The 12,592-nt window shown below is 43.4% G+C and overlaps 1 protein-coding gene across 1 annotated transcript; it reads right to left on the bottom strand.

The window, feature by feature from the left end:
* Positions 1-929: 929 nt before the first annotated feature.
* On the bottom strand, positions 930-2,724 carry MC2R (melanocortin 2 receptor). The gene has a single exon (XM_040264577.1). It carries the CDS (start codon positions 2,649-2,651, stop codon positions 1,758-1,760), a length of 894 nt encoding a protein of 297 aa, XP_040120511.1. The 5' UTR covers positions 2,652-2,724; the 3' UTR covers positions 930-1,757.
* Between the last annotated feature and the right edge of the window lie 9,868 nt (positions 2,725-12,592).

Genomic DNA, 12,592 nt, shown 5'->3' with positions numbered 1-12,592 from the left:
AGAAATGGGTATTGTCGTTTATTTGGTGAGGGGGAAGGACCAAAGAAGGATTTCTGGAGGATGGAGGTGCAGAAGACACTGGGTTTCGCCTTCAATTATTGACCTTTTGGATACCTACCCCAGCAGCCTCCCCTTTAACTCTGTGTTTCCCTTCTGCTTCTTAAGCGTCTGCCCTCCCCACCGAATACTCTACCCATCACCTGACCAGCAGTCCTGTTTGTGGCTGACTTCTCCTCTCAGCAGCTCAGGGAAACTCTGGGGGCCAAGAAGTGCCTCTTCCCAAGACACCGTCCCACTTGTTGGCTCCTGAGCCGCTCAGCTCTGTGTACCTGCAGATCTGGCCTCTTTGTCTCTTCTGTTGCTCATCCCTGTAAATTAATCTGTGACTCAGCAAAGACTTAGGGTCAGAATTTGCTTCTTCTTTAAGCTTTGTCTTTAAAAACAGATGAACCTACAATTTGTGTTTCTTTTATCCTGCTGGGGACGCTACTTGTCAGTATCTGGCATCTTTCCTGTGGCTCTAGTAGGAGGAAATTCTTCAGTGATGCTGAAGAATTCATCTGGGGAATTGTCTGCCTCAGATTCATCTGGGGAATGAGGTTAAATGTTTTTCACCAGTCTCTGGCTTGAGTCTCAGTAACAGCTCTGTCTTGAAATGTTGTTTTGGTCTTGGTTTCCCTCATAGTCCAAAAACCTGGTGATCACACACATTCTCTATTTAAAATGCATTTTGGGACATGTCGACTTTTTTTGTTTACTTCTATGTTTGGACAGGTATGGGCTTCCTATGTGGTGCAGTGCTAAAGAATCTGCCTGCCAATACAGGAGACACAAGAGATGCAGGTTCTATCCCTGGGTTGGGAAGATCCCCTGGAGGAGACAATGGCAACTCCCTCCAGTATTCTTGCCTGGGAAATCCCACAGACAGAGGAGCCTGGCGGGCTGCAGTCCATGGGGTCTCAAAGAGTTGGAAACAACTGAGTGACTGAGCACACACATGCTGGACAGATTCACAAGGGTTGGGTACACCTTCTTCATTTTGCCACCGTTTTCCTCTGGCCTTTGTTTATTCCTACATAGGAACCAAATGGGTTAAATATTTATTTCCTCCTTTGAAATTTATGCTTCTAAAGCATAAGGAGTTTTAACTAGGAAAATACTTTGAGGCCACTGGGATGCTGAGTTAGCCAAGAAGACTAATGGAGAAGCTTCCTTTATTATTGGAAACTCAAAACTGGTTATTTGACTATAAGATGCATCCTGCCAGCTTGTAGAAAGACTGGAGATGGTGCACAGCAAAGCAGGTGGGCAGAAAGGAGAGCAGGCGGCGGGCAGGGGCTCTGTGTGGCAGTGCAGCCGCAGCAACTTATTGGCACCTTTGGCTTACAAAAACCCTGTAGTCCATACCCTGAGTGCTTGTCCTAGCACTTAGGAGAGGCCACCCTGTGATAGGCTAGCTAGTTATCTATAGAAGAACAAACTTTTCCTTAGCTCAGAGTTCTCACATGTGTATTGCTGTATGTGCTTTGTACTCTGGCCTTTTTGGTAATTATTTTGCCTCTCTAAGCTATAGAAATTGTACCCTATAGCAAGGCTGTTCACGTGGAATTGAGCCATTACAACAAGAGTTAGTGGAATTATCCTCATGTGCTCTAGGGAAGGGGAGGACAGTTGTTGTCCCAGTGTTGTTGGTCTGTCACGCTACTCTGTCGCTGACAGTATATCCCCATAGCTCCTAAAATCAGGGACCAATCATTCTACTGGTACCAGTTGCAGATCACCATCTTTTTGAATGCGACCCTGAGCTCTGGGCTCCGAAAGGCATATATGAAGGGGTCGATGACGGCATTACACATGATCAACACACCATTCACCTGGAAGAGGGACATGTAGCAGGCACAGTAGGGGTCAGCCGGGCAGAATGTCATCAAGAGGACATGAAGGACAAAGGGTGCCCAGCAGAAAATGAAGACCCCAAGCAGGACAGTCAGTGTGATGGCCCCTCTCATGTTGGCTTTGGGAAGGGAGGAGGTCCTCCTGGCGTGGGAGCGGGCCAGCAGGAACATGTGCACGTAGAGGCACAGGATGAAGGCCAGCATCAGGGGGAACAGCGCTGTGAAGGCGATCACCGTGGGGACGTGATGGGAGAAGGTCACAATGGTGATGCCACTGCCTGTGCAGCCTGCCCAGAGGACCGTCAGGACGACGAGGGCGCGGTGCGGGGTCACGATGCGGTGGTACTGCAGAGCGTGGAAGATCGTGATGTAGCGGTCAGCGGCGATCACAGACAGGCTGCAGATGGAGCCAAGGAGGGAGAGGATGAACAGGGAGTCCACCACGTCATCTGCTGTGCTTTCAAAACTGCCTCGAGGCTCGAGGTAACCCATGTTTCTGAACATGATCAGAATGTTTTCCAAAATCTTGTACAGGCTGCCCAGCATATCGGAAATAGCCAAGCTGCAGATGAAAAAGTACATGGGCGACTGAAGACTCTTATTCTTGGCCACAGCCAGAAGGACCATCAGGTTCTCCAAAACTCCAACAATGGATACTGTGAAAAATATCTCTTCTGGCAAAATCACAGCAGGACAGTCTGAGTTATTTCTTGCTGTACTGTTGATGTTTTCATACAGATTGAGAATGTGTTTCATCTTTCCTGTGTGCAGTTAAGACAGACACGTTACTGGATCTTGACATTGATTAATTCTCCAGAATCTTTTCTTCTTTGTAGTTCTTGCTGAAGATCTGAGGTAAAAAAAGTATATGTAGGAATATTAGTTACAAAGTAGATCACAAAATAAAAACAAGCCATGATACCTTTGAGGAAGCTCTGTTGCCTCTGCAAAACACAATGGTGGAATATTTAAATAAACTAATTTATTGTACCCTCATCTTTTAAAAAATCTTTCCTAAATATATATTTTTAAAATTGAAGTATAGTCGATTTAAAATGTTGTGTCAGTTTCAGGTGTACAGCAAAATGATTCAGTTATGCATATGTGTGTATACATATACTTTTTTCAGATTCTTGAATATGGTTCCCTGTGCTATACAGTAGATCTTTATTGTTTATTTTCTGCATAGTAACATATAGCTGTTAATCCCAAACTCCTTTTATCCTTTCCTTTCTTTCCTCTTTGGTCACCATAAGTTTGTTTTCTATGTCTCTGAGCCTGTTTCCATTTTGTAAATAAGTTCACTTGTTTCATTTTTTTTTTTTTTTAGATTCTGCATATAAGTGATATAGTTCTTTCGCTTTCTTAGTTCACTTAGTGTGACAGTCTCTGTGTCCATCCATGTTGCTGTAAATGACATTATTTCATTCTTTTTAATGGCTGCATAATATTCTTTCTCTGTGTGTGTGTGTGTGTGTGTGTGTATAACACATCTTTTGTATCCATTCATCTGTCGATGGACACTTAGGTTGCTTCCATGTCTTAGCTGTTGTAAATAGTTCTGCTATGAGGATTAGGGTGCATATTTCTTTTTAAATGAGAGTTTTCATCTTTTCCAGATATATGCCCAGGAGTGGGACTGCTGGATCATATAGCAGCTCTATTTTTAGTTTTTTGAGGAACCCCCAATTCCCACCAACAGTGTAGCAAATGATTGTGGCTGTAACAATAGTTACATGGGGTAACTGGCAGATGCTCTTTGCATAAGAAAAGGGAACATGAGCAACTGTAAAATGAGTTTTTTTTAATACTGATTATTGTCTCTGGCCAGAAAATGTAAAGGTCTAATTTTCATATTTTTGCAGTTCTCTGAGAGAAAGGAGAAGGCTTTTTTATTTGTGAAATTCCTGTTATGTGCCAACCAGTACTATGCCATGTGCTATGCGTGGCATCTCATTTTAATCCTCTTGTCAACAATACAAGGTAGTCCTGTTGCCCCTAATTTGCATCTAAGAAATTGGGGTGGAAAGGCCAAGATACTGAGAGTTAGGATTTAAATCAAGGTCTCTTTGGCTCCAAAGATGAATATCTGCTAAAATAGATCACCTATCTCAGTGCTTCTGTAAGTATTCATCTGATAAAGAAATTTTATCAGCTTTAGTAGAAATGAAAATAAAATAAGTTAAAAACCTGTGTATCTGACCAAGTCAGATATAACTGACCAAGTTGTTTTCCCAACTCTCTCTAGAAGACTATATTAAAGAAGTTCAGAGGAGAGTGTGGTCCCACAATCCCCTCCTTTAGTTGAGGAGGGAGGCAGATGGCACAAGGCCTTGAGTAAAAGGGCTGCAAGCGTCCTGGAGAGTCAGCAGCCCGCATCGTACTCTCTGTGCTTTGGGGTTGTTGTATGGCTTCTGGGGAGAATGGCTAGGGAGGAGGGTAAAGGCTTATTTTTCTGTTGAGTGAATGAGTGGTTTGTACCATATGGCTTTTTCAGTTGATGGAGTTTTAGAATCCAGGCTTCAGAAAGAGCCAGAGAGGAACTGAGGTCTGGGTTCCCAAATGGCCCTCTCCTCTTGAGATTTTAGCAGTGGCTTTCCAAAAGTCACCTCATTAACATAACAAGAGACAACTTGGTTGTTCTCTGCACTTAGAGAATTCCAGCGATCTTGTGAACTCTGTGCCAGACAAGAGGGGGCAGACCGCATATGTGTCTTCTTATAAATCACAATGCCAAAATGCCACAGGGCTCCTGCCTGCATCCCAGCTCAGTGAAGCCCTCTCTCCCTGTTTTCACTAGATGCATGTAACATTTTGATTTCATTTTTGAATAGGTATTACTGTCATATATCTTTATATGTGTGCATTTGGGTGTATGTGTAGATACATGGAAATAGTAGAGAGTCCCCTCCCATCCCTTCATCTTGTGTGCCCCATTACTACTCCTCAAAGAAGTGGCCAGTCTTCTGGAGTTTATGCCCATAAAACAATAGGAGTGTGTATGTCCGCTGCCAGTTGTTAGTTAGGCTGAAAGGGAGAGGCAGCAAGAGCAGCAAGGGAGTCTTCAGGCTGTGAGGCAGGTCCGACTCCTGGGGCAAAGAAGAGGAAGAAAGGGGCACTGGGTAGGCAAAGTCTCTCACCACCGCACAGCTCTGGAAAGTTTTGAGCTGCTCAGTGGAGAGTCCTTGAGTCAGTGGCCAATTAGAGGAGTCCTAGCTCCTGCAGAACTAGACTGAGCTCACTCATGGACTGGGGGCAGCTAGGAGGAAAGGTGCTGGGGACCCAGACTCGGAGCACTGGGTTGCTGCAGGGAGAAAGCCAGTTCTGGCTCCATGTTGGAAACTGTTTCTTTGGCTTGCTTTTCATTGCTTTTATTATAATCATACTCAATGGCTTGCCTGGAGGACCCTGCCCCTCTGCTGGACTGTAAACTAAAGTGCCTTTGTTCAGTTTGTGGAGAGATAGTTTGTCCCTGCCCACCTGTGAAAAGAAGAGATTAACACATCCTTTCCAAAGACTGGCTATTCCCTTGGAGATGTTTTGCCAGACTGAAGACCCTTTCACTTTACTTCCCCATTGCATCTCCTTCTCTATTCTGCCTTTTGACTTTAGTTCCTCACTGCTTCTGATGTATAAAAGAACCTGACATCCAGATCCCAGTAAGATACTTATTTTGAGGTACTAGCCTGCCACCTTCTCAGTCTGCCAGCTCCCCAATTAAATCTCTCCCTTGCCTCAACCCCTCATCTCTCAGATGCATTGGTCTATGGTGTGGCAAGCAGAGTGAGCTTGATCTCAGTAACACTGGGTACCAGTCAGCCCATTTCTGGCCAGCAGGATACCCCCTGCTCTGTGTGTTCAGTGGTCAGTGTATTATACCTGGTGTTTTGTGCCTTATTTCATCTTGGACACTTTGCACAAAGTAGATGGATCACTTTCTCATTCTTTCTGCTCCTCATTTTTCCATTTTTAAAAAAGCTACTACAAAGTATTCCATTGGATGGATATGAGTTATTTTATCTGTGTATTGATAGTCACTTGGGTTGTTTCAAACATTTTGCTGTATAAAGAATGCTGTAATGAATAATCGTGTAAGATTTCATGTGCCTAGTGAGGTGGCTAAGTTCACAGCAAAGGAATTGTTGAGTGAAAGTGTATATGCATCAGTATATGCAAAGATAATGTCAAACCGCCTTCCTGGAGGGTTGTACCAGTTTACATCCTCACCAGCGGTGCACTGCCCCAGGTAGCTTCCTTAATGAAGGAGGCTTATCGCCAATGGAACAGCTGGTAGGTTTTGGCCTACATACTTACACATGTGCTGTTGCCTCCCTCTGTGTGACGCTGTTCCCAGCTTGGCCAGGCTCCCTACTGTTCCTGTGCTTTCAGGACACTTGAGCCTTCTGGTTTTAGCTTCCTACTTCTGTCCTGGTACCCACAAACACACCAGACCTCCCTTCCCCTGATAATGTGGCTGAGAGAGACACCCACCATTTCCTCCTTGGGTACAGTTCAGTTCAGTTGCTCAGTCCTGTCTAACTCACTGCGACCCTATGGACTGCAACACGCCAGGCCTCCCTGTCCATCACCAGCTCCCAGAGCTTGCTCAAACTCATGTCCATTGAGTCGGTGATGCCACCCAACCATCTCATCCTCTGTCGTCCCCTTCTCTGCCTTCAGTCTTTCCCAGCCTCAGGGTCTTTTCCAGAGAGTCAGTTGTTTCCATCAGGTGGCCAAAGTATTGGAGCTTTAGCTTCAGCATCGGTCCTTCCAATGAATATTCAGGGTTGATATCCTTTAGGATTGACGGGTTGGATCTCCTTGCAGTCCAAGGGACTCTCAAGAGTCTTCTCCAATACCACAGTTCAAAACAGTCAATTCTTCTTGGGTACAAACTGTCCTTATTTTTATTTCTATTTCTTGGTCTTAAATTCAATAAGAAGAAAAAGAGTAGAAAAACTGAGTAGTAAGACAAGCTAAAGATGACCCAGTAAAAAAAGAAGAGATGAAAAATTGGAACAACAGTAAAATCTTAAAAACCAACATGTAGGGTAGGCTTTACATAAATTACAAGTAGCCAAAATGAGGGTGTGGTGTGGGAATGGGGCAGGGCGGAGGATGCAGGTTGGTCTGGGAGCTTCCATCTCCCCAGGGGAAGGCTCAACAACCTTCCCTTTGGCCTGCACCCAGCTCTGCTGAGCACTGGCAGCTCCTGGCAGAAGTCCGTGTGGCAGTCAGTAGGAGTATGTATAACCAATCAGCTATCTTGCCATGGCAGTTCCCCAGTCCCCTTGAGGAGCTGAGTGCCTGCCAGTTCATACCTTCAGTCCCAGAAGTTTGACTTGAATAGGGCAGAGCACTTTGAAGGACTTCTTATAAAATTGAACAAGTGAACAAATTGAAAAGATCTGCTTGTTGTGAGGGACTTTGTAAGTGATGGAACTGTGCAGTCTGTGTGGCTGGGATTCCTCTCCCTGGTGTCTCCCCCTGTATACCCACGTCCACCATGGGCCCTGAGCTGGTGCTTTTAAGACACAAGGACTGTTAATTGCTGTGGACTGGTTTGTGAAGGCTTTGCCTGCTTTCTTATTTGCAACCTTCTGGAATTAATGTATGATTGACAGATGGCTTAAAGGATGCATGTTGGGCTGTGGTGTGTGGGGTGGTGAGGAGTCTGGAGAGTGCAGAGATTGATACTAAAATCAGAGAAGTTTTCTCTCCCACTATGCCATTGCTTCTTGTAGAATCACCTGAAGCACAGAGAACTTTCGATTTGAAATTGCTAGCTCTAGAGCAACAGGCTGGTTCCACATTGGGAAAGGAGTACCTCAAGGCTGTATATTGTCACCTTGCTTATTTAACTTATATGCAGAGTACGTCATGCGAAATGCTGGGCTGGATGTAGCACAAGCTGGGATCAAGATTGCAGGGAGGTATATCAATAGCCTGAGATATGCAGATGACACTACTCTTACGGCAGAAAGCGGAGATTAACCAAAGACCCTGTTGATGAAAGTGAAAGAGGAGAGTGAAAAAGCTGGCTTAAAATTCACCACTCAGAAAATGAAGATCATGGCATCTGGTCTCACCACTTCATGGCAAATATATGAGAAAACAATGGAAACTGTGAGACTTTATTTTCTTGGCTCCAAAATCACTGCAGATGGTGACTGCAGCTATGAAATAAAAAGACAAGTGGCCTGCTCCTTGGAAGAAAAGCTATGACCAACCTAGTGAAGTGAAAGTGAAATCGCTCAGTCATGCCTGACTCTTTGCAACTCCATGGATAGTAGCCTGCACCAAGCGCTTCCGTCCATGGGATTTTCAAGGCAAGAAGTACTGGAGTGGGTTGCCATTTCTTTCTCCAGGGAATCTTCCCAACCCAGGGATCAAACCCAGGTCTCTCACATTGTAGACAGACGCTTTACCGTCTGAGTGACATTATTTTGCCAACAAAGGTCTGTCTAGTCAAAGCTATGGTTTTTCCAGTAGTCATGTATGGATGTGAGAATTGGACCATAAAGAAAGCTGAGTGCCAAAGAATCGATACTTTTGAATTGTGGTGTTGAAGAAGACTCTTGAGAATCCCTTAGACTGCAAGGAGATCCAACCAGTCAATCCTAAAAGGAAATCAGTCCTGAATAATCACTGGAAGGAGTGACGCTGAAGCTGAAGCTCTAATACTTTGGTCATCTGTTGTGAAGAGCTGACTCATTAGAAAAGACCCTGATGCTGGGAAAGATTGAAGGCAGGAGGAGAAGGGGATGACAGAGGATGAGATGGTTGGATGGCATCACTGACAAAATGGACATGAGATTGAGCAAGCTCTGGGAGTTGGTGATGGAAAGGGAAGCCTGGTGTGCTGCAGTCCATGGGGTTGTAAAGAGTCGGACATGAACTGAACTTAACTGAACTCTGGAGCCTGATCATTATTTACAGGGAGCAGCAGAACTGAGTTGCTGAGGCAGAAGGGCCTTGGAGACACCTAAGCTTGTTAGGTGTGCTGCCGAGAATGTGTTCACTGAGGTTTTTTTGTTTTTTGGTTGTTTTCCCCATCAATTGGTAAAAAAGGTCTTTGTATTATTTATCATAGCTTTTGCTTCCTCTTCCCCCTTTGAGGTAGCAATAATATCACCTAGTCTCAACTGTCACTTGGCTGTCCTTACCATTTTTATTTACTTTGGAGTTTGATATAAACCTGCTGTCTCACTGGCCAGGGAAAACTCAATTAAATTACTAACAAAGTAGGAGATTTTGAGTTTTATATATACAACTAAATGAGTATTGATTTTTTTTCTCAAATTATATAATGCAATGCAAATAAAGATTAAAAGACACAGTCACTGAAATGGAAAGGCTGAGCCTGTAGGATATTTAAGTCTGCTGCCTTGTTTAACTATATGCCACAGAAGTGGTACACTTTTCTGGTGAGAGAGCTGGATATGTTCATAAGAGTACAGTTGAGGATGCTCACTAGAAGGATTGCCTAGAAAGTGTTAAATCTGATTGTGACCAGGTGCTTGACCTCTGGAGGAGTTCAGGGTTTCAGTGATGATATATCTTTGTGTTTTTGCTCATCTATCTTTCTCTTTAAAACAATTTCTAATGTTCTTTGAAAATTTCTAATATTCTTGGAAGGGAAATCTGAGAAATAGTGGTGTGTGTGTTGGGGGGTGGGTGGGTGGGTGGGTGGCAGGGGGGAAGAAATGATATATTAAGATCAGACTAAGGTTTGATTTTAATTAGAGACAAGTGACCTCCTTGGTTCTACTATAGAGTCCTATATCTGGTTTATCCTAAAAATATAAACATTTTGTGAAAGTTAATTTTGTTTTAGTCTAAGAGAAATAATCATCAAAGTCAAGAAAAGCAACAAAGATATAGATGTCCTGAAACCTTATCCTGTTCAGTTCCTACACATGCACATGGGAACAAGATTACTTAGTTCAGAGTTCTTGCATTAGGTTTGGGTCATACATGACATTATGTGCAAATAACCCAACCCAGAGCCATCACGCAGTGTGGGCTCCATCAGGGAGTTCTCATTGTCTACAGGATAAAATCCCATTATTAAGTCACTTGACATTTCAGGCTATCTATACTCTGTTCCAGGCTAATGTTTTCTTGCCATATTCCCCAGTGTTCTATGTAGAATCCACATTCCAGCCAGCCCAGGTTTCTTATTGTCTCCAGGAAGTTTAGCACATTTTTGCCTTCTACATTTTTACTACTGTTTTCCTGCTAGAACTCCCCAATCTCTACTCTGTCTAAATCCTGCTTTTGTTTTAGCCCCAAGTCGAGACCAAACATCTTGAGTGTCTCCATGCCCTTGACCCATATGACCGCTCTGCTTTCATGTCCTGAAGCGTGTTTTGTTCTTGCATTTGGCGTGTGGTACCCTCTGCCCATGTGAAAGGTCAGCTTCCGGTGTTTGTGTTATGTCTCTTGAGCAGCAGGTAACCGCTTGGGGAGCTGGCAGATTCTCCCTCCTGCTCTCTGATCCGCTCTAGTGACTCACTGAGATGTCCAGGAACTATTTTTGATGTGTTAGAATGTGAATGTCATCAATCAAATAATCAACAGTTTGTATTTCTAGAAAGATATGTTTGGGAGAGATATATAAAATGTGCAAGGAACAAGAGTTAGTGGGTTTATTTTTTCTTTGGCAGACAAAATTTCAGTTAGAATTTGTGGGAAAATGAGCACTTCTGCTAAAGATTAATTTCTTGGTGTCTTTTTATTTGAAGTAGTGCCTGTAAAATGAGCAGCCTCGCTCTCCCCTTAGAAAGGGCAAGGGATCCACTTCCCTGGAGTCCAGGAACATGGCTTTATCTGCAGGAGCATGTGAAGGGCCAGAGTTCTCCTGGGCAGTAAAAGCAGGAAATAATAAGACCTTTAGTGCAGGACAGAAAGGAAGAGGCTTTTTCTTAGAAGGGGAAAGTGAGTAGCCTTTGTCAGTAGAAAGGAGTTGAAATAAGACCTCTTATTTGAATGTTGGGAAGGAAGAATTGCCTAACCTTTGAGAATATCTGCTCTTGGTAAGGGAAAGAGACTGTGGACAGTCCTTCTCTTGGAAGAGAGAAATGAACATCAAATCCAGTTTTGTCCCAGAACTCCAAGGTGGCTAGTACCCTGGGGTGGCTGTGATGGGGTTAAAAGTGCTGAGGACCACAGGTCATGGTCTGGCAGTCCCTTGAGGCAGGCTCTGCCCTGGCTGTGTCAGCAGCTACGCCCATCTGGGCCAGCGTCCCTGTGAACAGTGGAGCAGTTCCCAATGTCGGCACCAGGTGGCAGTGAGGAGTCCAGACAGCACTAGATGGACGCATGCCAGACTCCTGGCTCGGTTCTGGAGTCCGTAAACCCTGGGATTACAGAACATCCAGGGTAGGAGACAGCCCAGAGGAAGACACTGGCCTTTTCCCCCTACATAGCAGGTTTATGCTTGAACATATAATCCGAATATTAAGACATGTGACTGTTTCTACCGTTACTTTGTTGCGCAACCCATACTGGTTATATGAAGTTCATTTTAAGACATCTATGAGATATTCAGGATAAAAAGCACTGATCATTCTAATGAGTAAAACTTAGGAAATACACCCTGATCAAAAAGTGTAAGCCCCTCCCCGAAAAACAAACGAACAAACAAACAAAAATAGAAAGAAAAAAAATGTGTAAGCCCATTGTTATCATTGTAATTTCAGATCCCCTGGTTTCCATTTGGTGCAAATCAAAAGGTGGTCTGGTGAGTTCAGAAAGGCTTTTCCTAGAAGCAGGTCAGTCCGTTTTCACTTGAGTACTTGGTACTCCTTTTCATACAGTAGAAGATACTGATAATTGGGTTGGGGTGAAAGTTGGAGGGGGAAAAGAAATACATGGTTAAAGCAAACAGTTTTCTATTAACATTGGAGCCTAACTGACTAATGACACTTGAGACAAGTGAAAAGATGACAAAAATAGTTAGAAATGAAGGTGTTTGGGGAGGGAGGTGGGAGGGGGGTTCAGGATGGGGGACATATGTAAACCCATGGCTGATTCATGTCAATGTACGGCAAAACCCACTACAGTATTTTAAAGTAATTAGCCTCCAATTAAAATAAATAAATTAATAAAAAAAAGAAATGAAGGTGTTGTGAAAGATCATAATCACAGCTGATTTATTTGTTTCAATAAATATAAATTGTTCAAAATCTAGGTACTGACCCTTAATTAGAAAGTGTATTATCACTAAAAAATCCAAGGATCCTAGTCACACACCCTAACCCAATAGAAGGTGACTGATAGAGTTCCACTATGCCACTCTGCCTTTAGGATCTGCCAACCTGACCAATCTGACTCAGTGGTTCTGAACATATTATCAATGATAGGAACAAAGATGTACATACAATGATACTCACAGTATATACAAATTTTTCAGTGGGAAACTGAAAAACCATGTAAATACCTGGTGACCTTATAAGTAATTATAAACCAATTATAACCATATAAATAATGGGTTAAATAAATTCTGCAGGCCCATGAGGTAGACCCCTCTTCTATGGTTAAAATCATGGTTCAGTGGTGCAGAGTACACACACACACACACACACACACACACACACACTCTGATGCAAAAGCATCGAAAAATCCCTGGAAAACATTTCAGATTTTATTTGGGTGGTGGAGCTTGGACATTCTTTAAAAAAATAAGCCTTTTA

This window comes from Oryx dammah, unplaced genomic scaffold, assembly GCF_014754425.2.
Source record: "Oryx dammah isolate SB20612 unplaced genomic scaffold, SCBI_Odam_1.1 HiC_scaffold_22, whole genome shotgun sequence".
In the NCBI taxonomy this organism is placed as follows: Eukaryota; Metazoa; Chordata; class Mammalia; order Artiodactyla; family Bovidae; genus Oryx; species Oryx dammah.
The sequence above is the reverse complement of the archived record's forward strand: the minus strand, read 5'-3'. Positions and strand labels throughout refer to the sequence as shown.